A 22,514-nucleotide genomic window follows, 5' to 3' on the forward strand; every position below is an offset into this window, starting at 1 on the left:
AAAGGACCATTTGTTTGCTGTCTGTCAAACAGTTTACAGTCTGTGCCTGTATATTATCCCAAGCACATGCTTTAGTTTTGAACCCACCTCTTGGATGAATTTTATCAAGGATCTTCAAATACAAAGACAATGCATCCACTATCTATTTATTGAGTTACATCCACAAAAAAAAATTGTCATGGGCTTGTCAAACAATTTCTAGTCTACGTTGACTTTGTTTAGTGTCTTAAGTTTCCCATGCTCCCTTGAAACTTTGATGGACCTTGCTTCCTACACACCCTGAAAACCACATAATTGTTCCTTCCTTTGAAATGCTTACCTATTTTGTAGTTCCTTGTGTTGTGGTGGGTTTTTTTTGCTTTTTTTAAACTATTCTGAAACAATCTATTGTCCAGAAAACCACATGATTCAGCAGCTGGCTTACAGGTGATGTTTCCCTGGGTCCCATGTCCCATTATACCTTGAAATTTACCAGGTTTACTAAAAAGTTGTTATATTGTTGTGTACTATCTAAAGGAAAGCTGAATTTCAAGTGTTTTGGGATATAATTAATAATCTCATCAATAGTTTGTTAATTTGCTAGTTCAGCAGTGCCATGTTGTTAGATTAATGAAGCTTTACTGTAATGGGGATACATTAGCCACTCTGTAATCTGCAGGAACTGTCACTTTTATCTTTAAAGTTTAGGAAGATGACACAATATTGTTTCCATGGCCATCTCATTTTCGTACACTGGGATATAGATTATCAAGCCATAAGGACCTAGAGGCTTTCAGCACTCTTGTTTTCTCCAATACTATACTTCTCACTAATGTTAGTTTGCTTTAATTTCTCTTTTCATCTTTGGTTTCTTAACAGTTCTGGGAAGTTATTGGTTCCATATCAATGAATGTACAAACATTTTTGTAAAGTTGCTATGCTGTTTGTTCCTTTTAATACTTCATTTATTATCTTAGATAGTGAGTACAGGTAGTCCCCGAGTTACAAATGTCCAACTTACGGACAACTCGTACTAACGTACCAAAGGAGAATGCCATCTGCCATTTTAAGTCGTTGCCATTGACACTGTGTTGAGTGTTTAACTTTGTATTTGGCTTAAATTTTTCTTAGTAAGATTCACCCTGAATCCACCCCCCCCCCCCCCCCTTTCCAGTTGGCTGGTGGTGCAGTGAGATCAGCGAGTTCAATCCAGTGACGGACCGCTCCCGTGCTGGGTTGTTGTCGATCCAGTGATTCCCATACCATCCGTGCCGGGTTGATGTCGAGTGCACTACTCAACCTCGTAAAAAAAAACAAAACACTGCCACCTCCAGTTTAAGTACCCACGTGGAATATTGTGGAGGATCAAATACCCAAACCCAGCACAGCCCCCACTTGTCCCATTTAGCCTCAGTGTGGCGGTCCTTAGGACCCAGTGGACCTCGGGAGCCGGCGGAGGTTGGGACCTGCCGCCCGCAGTATTTCTGTTCCATTGATGGGAAATGATCACGATTGAAAATAAAGTGGAAATAATAAAGCGTTTGGAAAGAGGTGAAACACCAACAGTCATTGGAAAAGCATTAAGCTACAGTCGGTCAACGATCGGAACAATTTTAAAGGATAACAGATGAAGTGAGAATAATGGAGCATGTGAAAGGCCCTGCCCCAATGAAAGCTACAATTATTACTAAGTAACGCAGTGGTTTAATTATTGGAATACATACGTTTCTTAAGTGTTTTATATGCATAGAAAGGTAAAATATATACTATATACTAAGACAAACATTTGACGAACTGATGCTAAATAATACCAGATGTAATTGTTCAGACTTGCCTACAAATCCAACTTAAAGACCGACTCAGGAACGGAACTTATACATAACCCAGGGACTGCCTGTATATATTTTTATATAATACAATAACCATAGGTGTATCTAACTCTATTCATAGAACAGTATAGCCTCTTCAGCCCATCGTGTTGTGCTAACCAATATAAACCTACCTCATGATCCATCTAGCTCTTTCCTCTTATACAGCCTGTATAACCCTTCATTTTTGTTACATCCATGTGCCTCTCAGAAGTTAAGTGTCGCTATTGTATCACTCAGCTACTACCATTCCAAGCACCCGCCACTCTGTATACAAAAAACCTACCTCTGACATCTTCCCTAAACTTTCCTCCACTCACCTGAAACGGATGTCCTCTGGTGTTGGCCAGTTACTGATTTTTCAATTAATATTGACAGTCATTTTGCAGTAAACATACATTGAAGTATTTTTTCTGATGAAAATAGTCATTATTTTCATTATCATGTTTTTACAGTCTAGCGATAATCATGAAGATGAAGTGAGGATTCTTCACAGCACTGAAGACACACAGGTAATACTAACAATATCTGCTGATATAATACTGACCTGCCCTGTTAGTTAAATCTGGAAGGTGCAAAGCTTTTTTTTTGCCAATATTCAGTCAATTTGTAATAGCACTGTTCGTTGTCTTGAAAATGCTTTAAACATATTTTCAGTTCCTGAGACGGAGGGCATTAAGGTGCAGTATAGTTGCAACTTTTTCATTTTTTTTATTCACACTGCTCTAAAGATTTGATGATCTTACAAAGAGTACCACAGTGCATGTTTAATCATTCATTAACTGACTTTCAAAACTCCCAGTTTGGTAAATGAGATGCTTGTGTATGTTCTTAATCAGAATTATATACTAGGAAGGTTGAAACAGCAGCATAACTTCAAACAAGCAGGATTGGGTTTTAGTTTCTGTAAAACTCAAAGAATGGAATAAATGAAGATCTCCAAAAGCTTAGTTCTAATTGCACTCAATATGACTGGCAAAAGCCATCAAAAAGAAAAGGTGATTGTAGTACAGACAAAATATATGGTGAAAAAATTAAGGTTTGTTCAGCTCTAATGAAAACAACAACTGCATTCAAATTTTCTCCTATTAAGTGTCTGCCAATAGGACTTTATCCTTATTCATTGAAGTTTAGGAGGATCTCATTAAAGCTTGCCAAATATTCAAAGACCTAAATAGAGTGGGCATGGAGAGGATGTTTCTAACAATGGGTAAATCTAGGACCAGTCTCAGAATTTAAGGACATCCCTTTAGAACAGAGATGAGAAGTTATTTCTTTAGCCGAAAGCTATGAAGCTGTGGAATTATTTGCAACATACAGCTGTGGAGGCCAAGTCTCTGGGTATACTTAAAGCAGAGATTGATAGGTTCATGATTAGTAAGGTGTATCAAAGGTTACAAAGAGAAGGCAGGAGAATGGGGTTGAGAGAAAATAAATCAGCCATGACTGAATGGTTTAGCATGCTTGAAGAGCTGAATGGCCGAATTCTGCTCCTCCGTCTTCCGGCCTTATTTACTATAACCCTCATTATCCACAGAATTGTGGAGACTTGAAAATAATTTTCACATTTGTTTGGGGAAACAAAATAAACATGAGGTCTAGTTGAAGAGTCACCATCTCCACATTTAGCATTTCACCCACGTATATATGACTCCTTAATAAGATTAAACTGCAGTGCAAGCTTGTTCTGTGTCACCTACCAATTTGCTTTATCTAGGTTTCCTCAGCTGAGTCTCTGCAGCCATTGGAACAAAGTTGTGGGCGTGCTGACAATTTTGCTTCTCTACAATCATTAATAAATGCAGAACCTGAATCAGCAGGTATGTAAGCTTTTCAGAACTGGTATTATTAGACAGACACTACAGCAGAGAGCATAGAAAATGCTGCAATACTCAGCAAGTTGTGCAAATATTGTGGAAAGGAAGGGAATTAATGTTCCAGGTCCTGAATCCTTAGTTTAAACAAGAGAGGTAACAATTTAGTTTTTGGTAGCAATGAAGCTGTTGGAGGGGAATGGGTGAACAGATTTCTCTAAGATGAGGCCATCTGTTCTAATGTGACTGTTAAAAACAGATTAAGCTCTTTTATCTGTGTAAAACATGGCGAATGAAAAGGCTGTGGAACACATCCAATAGATTAGACTGTACAGAAAACGTATTCAGCATCTTGTGCTTATAAAACATTTTTTTTTAAATCACCTAGAATATTTACAATGGTGGAAGGACTTGGCTATCTGATATTAACGCACCATTCAGATGTCCTTTTGTACTTTACCAAGTACTGACAGTTTAAAGAGGTATCCTTTAAAAGTTTGTAAGATTAATTCTGTTTCTGTATTTCAGAGTGTAAAATGTTTCAAAGGAAGCTTGATGAAACTACCAAACTGTTACAAGATCTTCAACAAGCACAGAATGAACGATTCGGAACCCGACCCCCGTCAGCTATGATCTGCCTGTTGGGACCTTCTATTAGAGAGTTGTTACTTGGTAAGTCCAGTGTCTGTATGACCAGCAGTACATATATTGGTTCAGCTACAGGGAAATTTACAATGCTTATTAAGAATTTAATTTTCCTACTGTTCAGAAGAGAATAACAAGGTGGGGGTGGGGAGATGTAGACCATGTACAAATAGATACGTAGTTTAAATCAACATCAAAAGACCAAAGGGACTTTTCCTGTGCTGTACGTTACGTTAAATGCTTTTTCCTTTATTTTTGTTGATTTCACCATGCTCCAGAACTGAACTTCTAATCTTGAATATGTCAGTGTATCTTACCAAGAAGAATATATCTTGAAACTGATAATTATAGTTAATTATTTTTTGATCTAATCCTATTGAGTTTATGAAAATAAGTAATAGTAGAAACAACATATAAAGAACATTTTCTCTGCTGAAAATAGTATTTGTTAAACTATCCTTGGGTTTCAAAAATTAAATATTGATGAGAGCAATAATTTGGAGTAAAGCTTATTGAAGCACAGACATCAAATTGCATTCCTGTGATAAATGTGAGCTATCTCTTAGAAGAATGATTTTTATTTTTAAGTTTTATAAGGATTTTAAGAGTGTCTCAATGTATATGCCATGAATATCAGACTTTGAAGTCATCTTTAGCCTGAATTCAGGATAAACTCCTGAATTCAACTTGGAAGTGCTTTGCTGGTCAAAAGAGTTTATGTACTGTCTTTAAACTGGGTGAGAATGAAAAGATTACAGAATGAACCAATCAAATTTAAACATGGCTTTCACAATATGTCCTGAAAGGCCTGAGGTTAAATATTGATAATTACAAATCAGGATTTATATTAAAATTGTACAGTAATGTAGCCAATGTTATTCTACTTCCTATAACTACTGAAAATAAGTTTTTTTTTGTTCAGCTGAGAAGGTAACTGGAAATCTGAAAGAATTGGCAAGCCAAGTAACTCCTGGGGACATTACCAGTACTGCTGGAATTCGAAAGGCCATGGGAATTTCAGTCCCTTTAGAAATGATGGATAATTGTTCTTTAGATCCACTCTTTGGTAAGTAGAGGGAAGAATAAAGTTCAAAACCTGCGCTATAAGGCTAAAAAATGAAAATACATTGACAAAATTAATGGTACAAGTGGAAACACTATTTATTCTATTTTAAGGAATCATTTTTGGCATTCTCAGTTACATGAATTGGAGTAGTTTATTATTTGTATTTGAGGGTATTCCTAATTTCTTCTTTTTTGAGAATGCAAGATTCTGAATCATTGCTGTACCACTGGGATTCTTGCATTTAATGTTTGGGAGAGAAAGAGTGTAAGAATGGATGAATACTGTTTTTGGGTTCTGGTACCCTTTGGTAATTTGCCCAAGTGGTATTTGACATTGGGAGGGACCATACCTGCTCCACTGCTTAACTTTACCCATTGTCAATTTGGAAAGAAACAGCAGGTGGCAGCAGGAACTTAGTTTGAATATTTCCTTGTTACATCCCTGTGATCTGTGCATGGTCTAACATCACGTATCGGGTTGTTTTCAAGAATAAATGCTTCTTAAATTATCTCCCTGACGCAAAGCAAATTATTGCTTTCATATTTTCATGGTGATCCAATGTAAAGCACTAAAATGGTTCTAGCCCAGTAAGTCATTGAGAATGTTTTTACTGTACTTGGGTACAGTGCCAACTGATAGGAATGTCACTCATGAGATAGTGGGGGCGGTTCTTCTAAACCATAATTCCTAATACAGATCCACAATTCCTTATCCGAAATTCTGAAATCCAAAAAGCTCCAAAAACAAAAGTTCTTTTTGCCAACAGCTGACGTCACTCAGGTGTGATGTGGCAGCATGAGCAGAGGCCGCTGGACATCAGTTGTGGCTCAACGCTCGAACTGGTTACACATGCATTTGCTGTTCGCTGATATTTTGTGTTTAATTTCACTGTGTAAATGTCAAAAAGAGCTGCAGATACCCCTGTGGGTATCAATGAGAAAAAGAGAAGGAAGCGTCTATCATTATCAATAACGCAGAAAGTGGAGTTATTGCAAAAGCTTGACCATGGTGTGACTGTGTGGCATCTTACTGAAGAATATGATGTCAGAACTACCACTGTATATGATTTAAAGAAACAGAAAGTCAAGTTACTGAAGTTTTATAGTGACAGTGACATTCTACATTTATTCCAATAAACACATTTACCATGTGTTTGATTCGGTTCATTTGAAGCTGTATGTTTTTATGTTTTATTGAATGTTTTTGTTGGAAATAAAGTATTTTTCTTGTCATTATTCCCTAAACAATACAGTATAACTATTTACATAGCATTTACATTGTATTAGCTATTATAAGTAAGCTAGTGATAATTTAAAGTATACAGGAGGATGTGCGTAGGTCTGGAGCTCTGCCGGGTCCTAAAGTCCACCCACACTGAGCCAGGTTAAATAAGGGACTTGAGCATGTATGTTTTTTGGTATCTACGGGGGGTCCCGGAACCAATAAGGAATGATTCTGAATTCCGAAATGCAACTGGCCCCAAGGATTTCAGATAAGAGATTGTGGACCTGTACTCGGGCTGTACCTGTACTGGTGGAGCGTAAGATGCTGCCCACCAGATACAAGTATCATCGCCCCAGAGGTGAAGCCTGGGTGGATAGTGAACAGGGAATCCTGTACTTCTATAACTAGATGAATGTGAGTGATGCATTCATCTGTAAATTAACAATTTACAATGCTTCAACATGCCTGTAAACTTACCATTACAGGAGCCAAAAACAGCAACCAGATGGAGGAGATGGAAATTACAGAGTTGCCACAGGCTGAGCAAGTTATTGCTATTACCAGAGAAGATCCTGTAGCTGTTGCTATGTGAGATGCCAGATGAAGTAGAAAAAATGTTTCATCTCAAAACTTAATCAGTAATTTAATGATTTTGTATGAATTTTGTACTGTAATGTGTATAATAAATGTGGAATTTTTTTAAAAAGCTGTTTGCTCTATATTGTCTTTATTGTTCATGAACTGTTATATGTATAGTCAATGTGACTGTTTAAAAAATGAACACTGCCATATTAAATAGCTAAAAGGTCGATCCTTAGCTCACCAGTGTATCTATTGATAATTCCCAAGTCTGCTTCATCACCAACACACTGGTAATCTTAAGCATTCTGCTAGTGTGTTAAAGATACTGGAATCAACTACATGGCTCTGGACCTGAAATCATATTGATCAGGTAAGGATTATAGATTTTGTCCTTTAAAGGACATAGGTGAACCAGATGGGGTTTTTTCCGAACTTTGTAGTTTTATGGGCACCGACACCAATACTTGCTTAAGTTCTAGTATCAAAGAAGACATTTCCTTTATCTAATTATATGATTAAAATCATTACCTTTAAATCCTACCACAACCTCCATTCCCTTGCTATTAAACACAAGCATCTACCTGCCAAACGTTTGAAACTGAACCCTTCAAGTTACAACTATTCAATCCCTCCAAACATACAACTCCTCTCACTAAATCTGGATTTGAAGCCCACATCCATGATTATGTCACATTGACTGCCTTAACGTTCTTCTGATGCCTGACTCTGAGCTGGGTGCCATGGTTTTAGGTGCTCCCACTGTTACTGTGCAGTTAAATACAGTATGTATTTTGTCAAACCTGATTACTTGTATTCATGAGCGCTTCATGAGTAAAAGATAGGATTTACCACTAAAGCTGCTTCCTACTGAGAGCAATGATGCCTGCCAGAAAATGTGCATATCCAAGAGGTACGGAGATAAACGAGCAGGCATTCTGGTACGCTGCAGTCGTAGAGGCCTGGAAATCTGCCTTTCAAATGTCCGCTCTCTTGCAAATAAGATGGATGAGTTAGTACTACTCATCAGGACTAACAAGGATTATGCCCGTATTTCTGCCTTTTTTTGAAACAGCTTAACTCGGACATACCAGCCAACTTTGTTCAAATACCAAAATACCAGCTATCAGAAAGGGGTCTTGCAGCATGGTGTGCTAGTAACAGCTTGGAACTAGTACTATCAAGACAATGGAAATGAGGGTTGATTTTGCCTACAATGCTCTACTTGCCCACCCCCACCAATAGGAAATCCCAGCAGTGATTGTTCTTTCTACGCCAGCTTGAGAAACAACTACCTCACGACGTATCCTGATGAGTTTTTACTAAGCCATCATTGACAGTGTTTTGACAACCTCTGTCACCATTTGGTTTCCTGCCACCACCTCCCTCTCCAAGTCCAAGCTGCAGTGAGTGGTCTCTACTCAGTGGAGATTATCGGCTGTCAGCTACCAACATTGAAAGACCTGCTCATTGCCAAAGTGAAGAAAACAGCTGAAAAAATTACTGCTGACTCCACCCACCCTAGCAGTCACCGATTCACCAAAATGCCATCAGGGAGACGATGCAAGTCCATCAGCACCAGGACTACACGTCATCTCTGAAGCTTTCCTGTAGCTATCCAGTTTCTCAACAAAACTCAAGTGTAATATGCTAACTATCCTGCACATAATCTGTTCAGTAGTCTTTCCTGCTCTCATGTTATATTAGTCTGTTCATATGTTCACACTTAAGTTTAATTGTTGATAAATGACTATGTGACGTGCTAAATGTTGATTACTCATAGCTGTTTGCACTATTGTCTGGTAAATTGTTGGTTGCTATTGTGTTTTTTGCTTGGCACTGAACCACATTCAATTCTGGTATGTTTCATATACTGGCAATAAAGTGATTCTGATCCTGACTACCTTTCAGGCTCTAAGAACTCTGCTACCTATGTCCTACTCCCTCCTCAACTTTCCCCATTGATACTTGTGGACCTCTACTGTTCCTAGTCTTGAAACAGCACACTTTTACTTTGTCTCATCCCGAGCCCCTTTGTGGACTTGCATCTCACTTTCTTCCTCTCCCCAATGATCTATAACCTTACAACCCTTTGACCATAAGATATAGGAGCAGAATTAGGCCATTTGGTCCGTCAAGTCTGCTCCGCCATTTCATCATGGCTGATCTAATTTTCCTCTCAGCCCCAGTCTTCTGTCTTCTCCCCATATCCCTTCATACCCTGATCAATCACGGATCTATCAACTTCATTTGAATCTATCAAGGAACACTTAGAAAACCTTTGGATTCTAAGTGCTACTTCAATTCAAGCCTGCAACACCTACCCAAAATTCGCTGCCCCACTATTGAAAGATATATTTTAGCTACTGAATCTGAAACTGTTTTTCCTCCCTTCCTTTACAGAGCTTTTTTTTTACGCACCTATTTTTATTTGGATTTTAATCTTTCACTTCTCCATATCTATACGTGTGCTTACTCACAGTATTGTTTCCCAGGGTGCAAGAAGGCTTTTTCCACTGAGGCTAGGAGAGAAAAAAACCAGAGGACATGGGTTAAAGGTGAAGGGGGAAAAGTTTAAAAGGAACATTGGGGGGGGGGGGCTTCTTCACGCAGAGAGTGATGGAAGTGTGGAATGAGCTGCCAGATGAAATGGTAAATGCGGGCTCACTTTTAATATTTAAGAAAAACTTGGACAGGTACATGGATGAGAGGTGTATGGAGGGATATGGTCCAGGTGCAGGTCAGTGCAACTGGGCAGAAAAATGGTTCGGCACAGCCAAGAAGGGCCAAAAGGCCTGTTTCTGTGCTGTAATTTTCTATGGAGAAAGCCAGCACCAGGACAACTGACAATGTAATCATCTTAGTGACACTAGCAGTCTGGCCTAAGTCAGGAATAAACAAGCCGGCTACAACTGACTTGTTATCTTGCGGTTACTTAACACAATATACATTTCATATAATATAAACAAGCTGGCTACAACTGACTTGTTATCTTGCAGTTACTTAACACAATATACATTACATACAATATAATTTCATGTTCTCTGCTACATTAATTCTCCCTTTTAGGTTAGGGATTCCCAACTTTTGTTATGCCATGGACCAATACCATTAAGCAAGGGGTCTGTGGACCCCAGAGTGGGAACACCTGATCTGGATCCTTCTCAGCAGCAAATTTTGAAAGGAACTATGGAGTCCAATGTTTCACATGGCCTCAGATTTCTACCTAGTTCAGAAGTGTGACTACCCCTAGATTAGCCTTAGCTGGGCCTATGCAATGGGAGTCACTGTTACTCTCTGGGTTTTAAAAGCAGCTCGACCTGTTGCCTTTGAGACATGGTGCGTCCATCCAGAAGAGATTGATGGAGCCTTGCAAGGACGCACATGTCCAGTCTGCTGAGCTACAGCCCGCCTCTGAGCCATGTGGGAACTGCAAAAGCACAATGCGATTATTTTATTTTGCCTTCTCTCAGGATGTTCAAATATTTGCACCACCTTCTCCCTCCTCAGCAAAAAAAAAATCATCAATATAATCATTAGGTCAGTCTATAGCTAGTTTCAAAGAAGAAGTGTGTAAAAGTGAACAATTAAAGCATCCCTAGAGTCAGCTTAAGAAACAAATGTGCTATTAACTTTTCTAAAACTACAGGATAGCAATTCAGAGGACTTGATTAAGAAAGCCAGTTAAACTTACCATTTTTCATCCTCTACAAAGGGAAGCCAAAACTGCCCAGCACATCACCAGCATCAGCCTACTGGCCATCAAGAACATTTATACAGAAATGTGCCTGAAAGGGGTCATGAAGGATCCCACCAACCCTGCTCTTGGACCATTTGTCTCACTCCCATTTTTATATATAAGACATAGGAGCAGTATTAGTCCATCTGGCCCATTGAGTCTGCTCTGCCATTCAATCACGGCTGATCCTTTTTTTTTATATCTCCTCCTCAACCCCAGTTCCCGGCCTTCTCCCCGTAACCTTTGATGCCCTGACCAATCAAGAATCTATCAATCTCTGCCTTAAATACGACCTGGCCTCCACAGCTGCAGGTGGCAACAAGTTCCACAAATGCACCATTCTGGCTAAAGAAATTTCACCGCATCTCTGTTTTGAAACAGCGCCCCTCCATCCTGAGGCTCTGCCCCCTTGTCCTAGACTCTCCCACCATGGGAAACATCCTTTCTACATCTACTCTGTCCGGGCCTTTCAACATTCAAAAGGTTTCAATGAGATTTCACCCCCCACCCCATCCTTCTGAATTCCAGTGAGTACAGACCCAGAGCCATCAAATGGTCATATGAGAACAATTTCATTCCTGGAATCATCCCTGTGAACCTCCTCTGGACCCTCTCCAATGTCAGCACATCTTCCCTAAGATGAGGAACCCAAAACTGTTCACAATACTCAAGGTGAGGCCTCACCAGTGTCTTATAAAGCCTCAGCTTCACATCCCTGCTCTTGTATTTAAGACCTCTTGAAATGAACGTTAACATGGGATTTGCCTTCCTTACCACTGACTCAATCTGCAAGTTAACCTTCAAGTTGTTCTGCACAAGGACTCCTAAGTCCCTCTGATCTCAGATTCCTGTATTTTCTACCCATTTATAAAATAGTCCACACATTTATTTCTACTCCCAAAGTGCATGACCATGCATTTTCCAACATTGTATTTCATTTGCCACTTTTTTGCCCATTCTCCTAATCGGTCTAAGTCCTTCTGTAGCCTACCTGTTTCCTCAACACTACCTGCCCCTCCACCAATCTTCATATCATCTGCAAACTTGGCAAAAAAGCCATCTATTCCATCATCTAAATCATTGATACAGAGCATAACAAGAAGCAGTCCCAACACTGATCCCTGCAAAACACCACTAGTCACTGGCAGCCAACCAGAAAATGATCCTTTTGTTCCCACTCACTGTCTCCTACCAATCAGCCATTGCTCTAACCATGTTAGTAACTGTCCTGTAATACCATGGCTCTTAAATTGGTAAACAGCCTCATGTGTGTCATCTTGTCAAAGGCCTTCTGAAAATCCAAATATACAACATACACTACATCCCCTTTCTCTATCCTATTTGTATTCTCCTCAAAGAATTCCAACAGGTTTGTCAGGCAGGATTTTCCCTGAAGGAAACCATGCTGACTTGTCCTGTGTCACCAAGTACTCCATCACCTCATCCTTAACAATTGACTCTAACATCTTCTCAACCATTGAGGTCAGGTTAACTGGTCTATAATTTCCTTTCTGCTGCCTTTCTCCTTTCTTAAAGAATGGAGTGACATTTGCAATTTTCCAGTCCTCTGGCACCATGCCAGAGTCCAATGATTTCCGAAAGATCATTTCTAATGCCACCACAATCTCCAACACAACCTCTTTCAGAGCCATAGGATGCAGTCCATCTGGTCTGGGTGACTTGTGTACCTTTAGGTCTTTCAGCTTTTGAGCATCTTCTCTCTTGTACTAGTAAGTGCACCAATTTCTCATCCTTTGCACATTACAAATCAGGCGTACTGCTAGTATCCGCCACAATGAAGACCAATGCAAAATACTCATTTAGTTCATCAACTATCTTTTTGTCCCCATTATTATTCACCTGCCTCATTTTCTCACAGTCCTATATTTACTCTCATTTCTCTTTTATTTTTAACGTACTTGAAAAAAACTTTTGCTATCCACTTTAATTTTATTTACTAGCTTACTTTCATATTTCATCTCTTCCCTTCTAATGATACTTTTAGTTGATCTCTGTAGGTTTTTAAAAATGTCCCCATCCTCTATCTTCCCACTAATTTTTGTTTTGTTGTATGCCCTTTCTTTTGTTTTTACAATGGCTTTCACTTCCTTTGTCAGCCATGGTTGTACTATTTTACTATTAGAGTATTTCTTCATTTTTGGAATACACATGTCCTAAACCTTTCTCATTTTTTTCCCAGAAACATATGCCATTGCTAATTTAAAAAGTGACTTGGCCTCCACAGCCGTCTCTGGCAATGAATTCCAGTGTCACCACTCTCTGGCTAAAGAAATTTCTCCTTATCTGTTCTAAATGGACATCCTTCTATTTTGAGGCTATTTCCTCTGATCCTGGACTTATCCCACCAAAGGAAACATACTTTTCACATCCACTCTATCTAGACCCTTCAATTTTCAATTGATTTCAATGAGATCCTCCCTCATTCTTCTAAATTTCAGCGAGTACAGTCCGAGCCTTCAATTGCTGCTCATATGATGACCCTTTCATTCCTGGAATCATTCTCATGAACCTCATCTGAACATGCTCCGATATCTGCACATCTTTCCTTAAATAAGGGGCTCAAAGCTGCTCACACTACTCCCAAGTGAGGTCTCACCAGTGCTTTATAAAGGTTCAACATTACATCCTTGCTTTTCTATTCTAGTCCTCACTTCTGATTCAACCTGCAGAGTAACCTTTAGAGAATCCTGCATGAGGACTACCACACCAAGTTATAACAACCTTAAGGCAAGGAACAAGAAGATTATAAAGATTAATACGTGGCTGAGAGGATGGTGCAGGAGGAAGGGCTTCAGGTTTGTAGATAATTGGACTTTGTTCCAGGGAAGGTGGGATCTGTTCCGAAGGGACGGTTTACACCTGAACTGGAGCGCTACTAACATTCTTGCAGGGAAGTTTGCTCGTGCTTCTTGGGGGGGAGGGTTTAAACTAAATTTGCAGGGGGCAGGGATCCAGAATGTGAGAGAGGACAGCGAGAGGAAGAATAAAGGACAGCTGGGGACTACACAGTTCCGGAATATTAAGTGTGTAGTAGAGAAAGGTGAGGCGGAACAAGTGATAAGGAGGACACATGTACAGAGGGATGGTCTGATGGAACATGAAGTTAAATGCATTGAAAGAATAAGTAAATTTAGGAAGGACAACAAAATTCTAGGGGCATATAGCCCGATGGGAGTTCAGGGAGCTGGGTTAAGCACAATAGGCAGCAATTCAAACAAAGAGAGGAGAAATGGGCTAAAAATTCTATATCTGAATGCACGAAGTGTCAGAAATAAGGTGGATGAGCTTGAAGCCCAGGTGCGAATGGGTAACTATGATGTTGTTGGGATAATGGAGACATGGCTGCAGGGAGATCAGACCTGGGAAATGAATGTACAAGGGTATACATACTATCGTAGGGACAGAAATGTGTGCAGAGGGGGTGGGGTGGCCCTGTTGGTGAGGAATGAGATTCAGTCCTTTGCAAGGGGGGACATAGGGTCAGGAGAAGTAGAGTCTGTGTGGATAGAACTGAGGAACAGTAAGGGCAAAAGGACCCAAATGGGTGTTGTCTACAGGCCACCAAACAGTAGCATGGATATTGGGTGCAAGTTGAATAGGGAGTTAACATTGGCACGTGGCAAAGGTAATGTCGCAGTAGTTGTGGGGGATTTCAACATGCAGGTGAACTGGGAGAATCAGGTTGGTGCTGGACCACAGGATAGGGAGTTTGTAGAGTGCCTACGGGATCCATTCTTGGAACAGCTTGTACGAGAGCCGACCAGGGACAAGACTATTCTGGATTTAGTGTTATGTAATGAACAGGATTTGTTAAGCGATCTTGCAGTAAAGGAGCCATTAGGAGGTAGTGATCACAATATGATAAGCTTTTAACTGCAATTTGAGAAGGATAAGGGCAGCTCAGAGGTGTCAGTGTTGCAGTTGAACAGGGGAAAATATGGAGCCATGAGGGAGGAGCTGGCCAAAGTTGACTGGACGGATAGCCTTGCAGAAAAGACAGTGGAACAGCAATGGCAGGTATTCTTGGGAATAATGCACAAGGTGCAAAATCAGTTCATCCCCCAGAGAAGGAAGGATTCAAAGGGGGGAAAGGGGCCATAGTGGTTGACAAAGGAAGTCAGAGCATTAAAAAAAAGGAAGTATGACAGAGCTAAGGTGAGTGGGAGGACAGATGATTGGAAGTTTTTAAGGAACAACAGAACTTAACTAAAAAGGCAATACGGGGAGAAAAAATGAGGTACGAACGCAAGCTAACCAGGAATATAAAGGAAGATAGCAAAAGCTTTTTTAGGTATGTGAAGAGAAAGAAGATAGTTAAGAACAATGTTGGGCCCTTGAAGAATGAATTGGGTGAAATTGTTATGGGAAACAGAGAAATGGCAGAAGAATTTAATGAGTACTTTAGATCTGTTTACATTAAGGAAGACACAAGCAATCTCCCAGATGTGTGGATGGGCCAAGGACATAGGGTAACAGACAAAATGAAACAGATTGACATTAGGAAGGAAACGGTGATGAGAAGACTGATGGGACTGAAGGCTGATAAATCCCCAGGTCCAGATGGTCTGCATCCTAGGGTACTAAAGGAGGTGGCCCTGGAAATTGTGGATGCATTGGTAATGATTTTCCAATGTTCCTTAGATTCAGGATCAGTTCCTGAGGATTGGAGAATGGCTAATGTTATCCCACTTTTTAAGAAAGGAGGGAGGGAGAAAACAGAGATCTATCGACCTGTCAGCATGACATCGGTGGTGGGAAAATGCTAGAGTCCATTATTAAGGATGAAATAGTGGCATATCTAGATAGTAGTGATAGGATTGGGCTGAGCCAGCATGGATTTACCAAGGGTAAATCATGCTTGACTAATCTATTGGAGTTTTTCGAGGATGTAACCAGGAAGTTAGACGGGGGAGATCCAGTGGATGTAGGGTACCTCGATTATCAGAAGGCATTTGATAAGGTCCCACATAGGAGATTGGTGGGTAAAATCAAAGCTCAGGGCATCAGGGGGAAGACATTGACATGGATAGAAAACTGGTTGGCAGATAGAAAGCAAAGGGTAGCAGTGAATGGGTGTTTCTCGGAAAGGCAGGTGGTGACTACTGGGGTATCACAGGGCTCGGTATTGGGACCACAGCTGTTTACAATTTACGTCAATGATGTAGATGAAGACATTGAGAATAACACCAGCAAATTTGCTGATGATACTAAGCTGGGTGGCAGTGCGACATGTGATGAGGATGTTAGGAGAATTCAGGGTGACTTGGATAGGCTGGGTGAGTGGGCAGATACTTGGCAGATGACATTTAATGTGAATAAATGTGAGGTTATCCACTTTGGGAGTAAGAACAGGAAGGCAGATTATTCTCTGAACGGTGTAGAGTTAGGTAAGGGAGAAATACAAAGAGATCTAGGAGTCCTTGTTCATCAGTCACTGAAGGTGAATGAGCAAGTGCAGCAGGCAGTGAAGAAGACTAATGGAATGTTGGCCTTTATTACAAAGGGAATTGAGTACAAGAGCAAGGAAATCCTCTTGCATTTGTACAGAGCCCTGGTGAGATCACACCTGCAGTATCGTGTACAGTTTTTGTCTCCAGGGTTAAGGAAGGACATCCTGGCTATAGAGGAAGTGCAGCATAGATTCACGAGGTTAATTCTTGGGATGTCTGGACTGTCTTACGCAGAGGTTAGAGAGACTGGGCTTGTACACGCTGGAATTAAGGAGATTGAGAGGGGATCTGATTGCAACATATAAGATTATTAAGGGATTGGACAAGATAGAGGCAGGAAATATGTTCCAAATGCTGGGAGAGTCCAGTACCAGAGGGCATGGTTTGAGAATAAGGGGTAAGTCATTTAGGACAGAGTTAAGGAAAAACTTCTTCTCCCAGAGAGTTGTGGGGGTCTGGCATGCACTGCCTCGGAAGGTAGTGGAGGCCAATTCTCTGGATGCTTTCAAGAAGGAGCTAGATAGGTATCTTATGGATAGGGGAATCAAGGGATATGTGGACAAGGCAGGAACCGGGTATTGATAGCAGATGATCAGCCATGATCTCAAAATGGCGGTGCAGGCTCGAAGGGCCCAATGGTCTACTTCTGCACCAACTGTCTATTGTCTATTAAGGAACCTTTAATTTTTTTATATGTATACAAACAGACACACATACATACACACACACACACACACACATACACACTAAACATTAAACAATCTTGAATCTTGCCCCAATCTCCTGCCTTCTCCCCATATCCCTTCAGGCCCTGACTAATCCAAATATGTCAACTTCTCCCTTAAATATCTGTAAAGTTTTGGCCTCCACAGCTGCCTGTGGCAACAAATTCCAGAGATTCACCACTCTCTGACTAAAGAAATTCCTCTTCTTTTCTAAAAGGATGTCCCTCGATTTTAAGAGTTGTGTTCTCTGGTCTTAGATTACCATACCTTATGAAACATCCTCACTACTGAGGCATTTCAAGATTCAATAGGTTTCAATGAGATCCCCTCATTTTTCTGAATTCCAATAAGTACTTGCCAAGAACCGTCACTCATCATGTGATAAACCTTTCAATCCCTCGACATTACAACCCTTTTATATTTCAGCCATTGTTTACAATGGCCTCCAGCAAAACATTGCCTCAGTTTAACAATACTCATCCTAACTTTCAAATCCCTTGATCTCTCTTCTTATATAAATCACCACTACCAGGCCTACAACTCTCCAAGTTCCTCCAATTCTGGCCTCTTGGATATTTCCAATTTTAATTGATGGCTCTGCGTTCAGTTGCCAAGGCCCTTGGCTGGCTCCCTTCAAAAACTAATTTACATCTACTTCTTTTTCTCTTAGACCTTGGCCAAGTTGATGCACCATCATTATCTCCTTAACACACTGTATAACAGTTTGTTAGTTTTCCTGAGGACTCATTTATGTTAAAGATACTATCTATATGTGTTGTTGCTGTGGAAAATTTAATCTTTAAGCATATTCAAAGTCAATTAATCTTTATTCAAGTTCCCTGAATATCAATGATTTCAACATGTACTGCTGCAGATCTGATTTATTGTTACAGTTCCTCAGAATCATCAGAAAAGTTTGTTACTTCATTATTCATAAAAATGTACTTCACCCATTTGCAAGCAATGATGCAACACAGAAAATGACAAAAAAGAAAGCTTCTCTTGTACTTTTATGCTAACAGTAGAATTTTAAAATCCATTAAATTTTGTTCTTTTCCTAAAATACAGTGCATACTTTTCTAGAATTCTTCAACTCAATTGTCATCTTATCAACACAGTTGAGATAACAGTCATATCATCAAAGCCAGAATTAATGAGCTGGTATTAAAAATACAAAATAAAACAAATAAATTGAAAATATTTTCCTCATCTCTATGAAAAACAATATGACAGTGCTCAACAATCTAAGGCGGTTCCTCAACAAAATGTTGAAAAAATTCTGTAACAATAATAAAAGACTGTACCATACTTATCAACTATATTTTACTTTTATAAGACTGGTTAATAGTTAAGACAGTGTGTTTAGAATCACACACATTATTCAACTTAAAAGTGAAATTCATGCATTTCATAATCACATATTACACCAAAGATACTTCACTATGCAGTCAAAAGATCACATATTAAGTAAAACTCTACAACATTGTTTCAGTCATGAAACATTTTTTGAACACTATACTGTTAAAGAAATTACACAGTAATTGGTTAGAGAGCAACATTGCACTAACATCAAGGGTCAATAAAGAGTTGCTTGAGTAGTTTTTAAATGCTGAGACACAACATCTTTGAAAAAATAAGGCAGCAGCATTATGAAAATGCAACATGTAGTTCACAAGAACACGTAAGAAAATAGGAGTGTAAGCTTCCTGCCCTGCCATTCATTGTATTCATGGCCGATCCATGCTGGCCTCAACTCCTTTTCTGTGCAAGTTCCTCATAGCCCTCAATTTGCTGATCTTTTAAAAATATCCTATCTTGTAAAAACATATGTACCTTCGCTTCAGACGCTTCTAATGATTTAGCTACAGTAACATGATTTTATGAAGCAACTTTGGCACTGCAAGGGAGTATTCTGGAGTTATGCAGATACTAATTCGAGGAAGAATCATTCCTCAGTTCTTATTGTAAATTACAAGCAGTAAATTGAAATTATATGGCCCTCAGACCAAAAGATATGTTTGCAAAATGGTACCCCGAGATACTTGCAGATGCGTTAGACAATGGGGTTGTGTTAATTGCCCTGCAGGAACCTGGTCCACTATGGGTAATTTGTGCCATTGTAAATAAGTTCAGGGAAGCTTGCAATTAGAAAAGGTATTTGAACATTCAGAAGCATCTCCCACTGTAGGTAATGCAAATCAAAAGAAGCCCTGTCAACTCAAAGTATTAAAATTGTCAACATCATTGTAACTATTGAAGCCGTATTGAAACATCTACTATTACCATTGATCTTAAGGATATAGAAATGTGAGGTACCTTTGCGTGTGTGAGTCTCCAGAGTGATACCCGCTTGCTGTGACAAATAAAGACGTCTATATCAGCTTCAGTATCTCTCCAGTGACTTCAATCACAGTCACATTTTGCCCAGCCCTGAGTACTCCTCACATATTTACACTCCACATAATCCATGGCAGCCTCATCTGCTCTCTGAATCACTGACATCATCATGCCAGTTACTCTCACCTCCTCTCAGTCGCTGCCTCAACTTCCCCCTTAACTTCCTCTCTCTTTGTTACTGGCATTCTGCTAGTTACCCATGGACCATCTTGCACTCCTTGGGCCACATTGTCCCACATATTCTTTGGGCACTTCATTCGGGTACATGCACCGTATATCTGTGGGATAGATCTGGTGAATTTCAGTCATTTCTTCAAGCTTGTGACACAATTCTGAATTCCCACAAAGGATTTTAGGTGAGGGCAGCTCGGACAAAATGGTCTGGTTTTCCCTGGGGGTGAAGGGCTTGTGAATGATAGTAATCAAGGTCAAGGGCTGGCTCGGATCATCAGGATTCCCGATCTGTCATTGCCTGACCTCAGTATGGGCCATCCCAACAGATATGCGTGGGTATAACTTCTCCCTCAAATATTTCCACACTAATTACCATATTAAGCAAAATATAAGGGATGGGTAAAATTAAACAGTACATATTTAAAAACCACAGAGTACGTACTCAGCAATATTCCACTTCTGTGCCACTGAACTCATTGATGCCTGTTGTATTTCCTTTCATACAAAAATCTGTTACTCTAAAATTTAAAAACTTATTCTTAAAATACATATACACACTCACAAACAATTATGCAGACTCCCGAAGTATACATGCACTCCTCTGATGTCCCAAATGGTCAGTAACCACTTTCACAACAGGTGACTCTGTCTCATCCAGCTACCTAAAAATGTCTAGTACCTTACACACACACACACACACACACACACACACACTCTCTTACACTTTTATACCACCCAGTTCAGCTCTTTGCCGTGTTCTTTGATATTTTGTGATCCCATGATCATTGACCTGAAGAGATCTAAGTTGGGTACTACTGCTTTAGTCACTGGCCACACAATGGGTCATGAACGTATCCCGGACAAGCCCCCAAATGTGGTGACTGTGAACGAAGTCACTGGCGAGATAATGAAGCTGGTGATACAGAAGTCTTTATTCTCCACAACATGCAGGCATCATTCTGGAGACAATCTCAGTGGAGACTCACAAACCCTCAAGTACATCACATTTTTATACTGTACACTTAAGATCTATGATTAGGTGATTTAATATGGTTTCAATAGTTAGAATAACATCAATACCCTTAATACTTTGGGTTGACAACACTTCCTTCGAGTTGCATATCTACAGTGGGAGACAACTTTGAACATTCAAATATTTTTCCTTATTGCAAACTCACTTGAACTTATTTAAAATGATGCAAATTATTTCAGCCCATAGTTGCCTGGATTGCTGCAGGGCAATTAACACAACCGCTTTATTCAACTCACATGTAAACATCTCATGGTCACTGTTTTGCAAACCATATATGTTAGTCTGTGGGCCAGATTAACTTCAATTTACTGCTAGCAATTTACAATTATGAACAGAAGACTGGTTCTTCTTCGAATTAATATCTGCTATATTTACATACTTACATAACTTCAGGATAATCCCTAACAAGCACTATGTCTGAAGTGATTTTTGTTAGCAAACGATAATGGAGAAATGAATATAAATAAAGACAGACTTGAACTTCGTAATAGCTGTTAATAAGCACTACATTATTGACTTATTGTGGCAGTACAGTTTACAGCTCTCAAAACTATTTTAAAAAAGTGAACACAGATAAGAGCACGTTTATGTAATGTAACAACTCTGCTGATTAGACAAGAACAATCCTGTTGACAATGCATTTGTTCAGTTTCAAAGTCCAAAAAAATTATATAAACATCTCCATGGCATCACATGCATTTACAATGTTGCAATCCATTTGTATCATATTTATATGTACATTATAATTCAGACCTAAAACACAGCAAAAGACTTACTGCCACAATTTAAACAAAATTGGACTGAATGCATTTTCCAAGTATAGCTTCTGTATTATCATCCGTATTACAATAGGCAGTGGAATTTAATGTGTTTTAAGAGATCATGAAACAACCACACAGTTATTTTAAAAGTTTCTTGTATCTCAAATTTTAAATAAAAATCTCAATATTAATCTTGTGTTTTTCATATTTGAAAATAACACTTATTGCTGACACTTTTCTTAAAAATACATATAAATGCCTACAGTGCAACTGGCAATCTTTTGGTGAATGGAAATATCACTTTCTGCTACTAGAACTCAGTAGTCCATTTTGCATTCAGTGTGAGTGACTTGGTATATGGTCAGATTCAGTGTGACTTGTTCATGTCAGTGCACAGAAAGTAAGTCTGTAGATCCCCTTTCCCTTTCACGCTGATTAGTCCTCGAGATTCACAAGAATATCCTAGTTTTCGCAAAACATTGCAAGTTTCTTCTGTCACCTAAAATTAGAAAATAGTGATATCAGGGCACAAGTCTACTAGCAATTTTCTGATCTCCCCTCTTGTTTTCTCTAAGCTTGTCCAGAAACCCACTATAGTTCCCCTGACCTTACTCCCACCAAAACAGTCAAACACACCTGCCCTACTTTCCTGAGTCCCTTGATAGTTGACAATAACGTCCTTCATCTGAGGTCCTAGTTGAAATCTACCCATCACATCTATATCTTTTCCAATAAGATCACACCTCTTATTCTCCTTTTCTTGCAAACTAAATGTAATCTTGTAAGTTATTCTAGTTATTGAATAAAACTATGTTGGAACTATCTTATTCCTATAACAAAAGTTATACTACAGATTGAGTAACCTTATCCAAAATGGTTGGGGCCAGATGTGTTACAGATTTTGGATTTTTTTTGTATTTTGGAATATATAATGAGATAGATTAGGTTCACCATCATTTCCCACACTGAATTTATCTACTACTGGTAAGCTGCCTTTGTCTTACATTAGTTCATCACACATGTGTACTTAGCATTAAAA

General features: G+C 39.4%; 2 protein-coding genes across 9 annotated transcripts in view; one reads left to right on the forward strand and one right to left on the reverse strand.

The window, feature by feature from the left end:
* brd7 (bromodomain containing 7) overlaps positions 1 to 7,303 on the forward strand; it is a 35,385-nt gene extending 28,082 nt beyond the window's left edge. For both annotated transcript variants that reach the window (XM_059992877.1, XM_059992878.1), the window contains exons 13-17: positions 2,303 to 2,359; positions 3,565 to 3,667; positions 4,190 to 4,333; positions 5,229 to 5,372; positions 7,082 to 7,303. In XM_059992877.1, coding sequence (XP_059848860.1) covers positions 2,303 to 2,359; positions 3,565 to 3,667; positions 4,190 to 4,333; positions 5,229 to 5,372; positions 7,082 to 7,188 — 555 coding nt within the window. In that variant the 3' untranslated portion in view covers positions 7,189 to 7,303. The remainder of the gene's footprint in view (positions 1 to 2,302; positions 2,360 to 3,564; positions 3,668 to 4,189; positions 4,334 to 5,228; positions 5,373 to 7,081) is intronic.
* Positions 7,304 to 17,918: 10,615 nt separating this feature from the next.
* adcy7 (adenylate cyclase 7) overlaps positions 17,919 to 22,514 on the reverse strand; it is a 173,507-nt gene continuing 168,911 nt past the window's right edge. For all 7 annotated transcript variants that reach the window (XM_059992886.1, XM_059992885.1, XM_059992880.1 and 4 more), the window contains one exon: positions 17,919 to 21,974. In XM_059992886.1, coding sequence (XP_059848869.1) covers positions 21,843 to 21,974 — 132 coding nt within the window. In that variant the 3' untranslated portion in view covers positions 17,919 to 21,842. The remainder of the gene's footprint in view (positions 21,975 to 22,514) is intronic.

The sequence above is a fragment of the Hypanus sabinus genome, chromosome 17 (assembly GCF_030144855.1).
Source record: "Hypanus sabinus isolate sHypSab1 chromosome 17, sHypSab1.hap1, whole genome shotgun sequence".
NCBI lineage: Eukaryota > Metazoa > Chordata > Chondrichthyes > Myliobatiformes > Dasyatidae > Hypanus > Hypanus sabinus.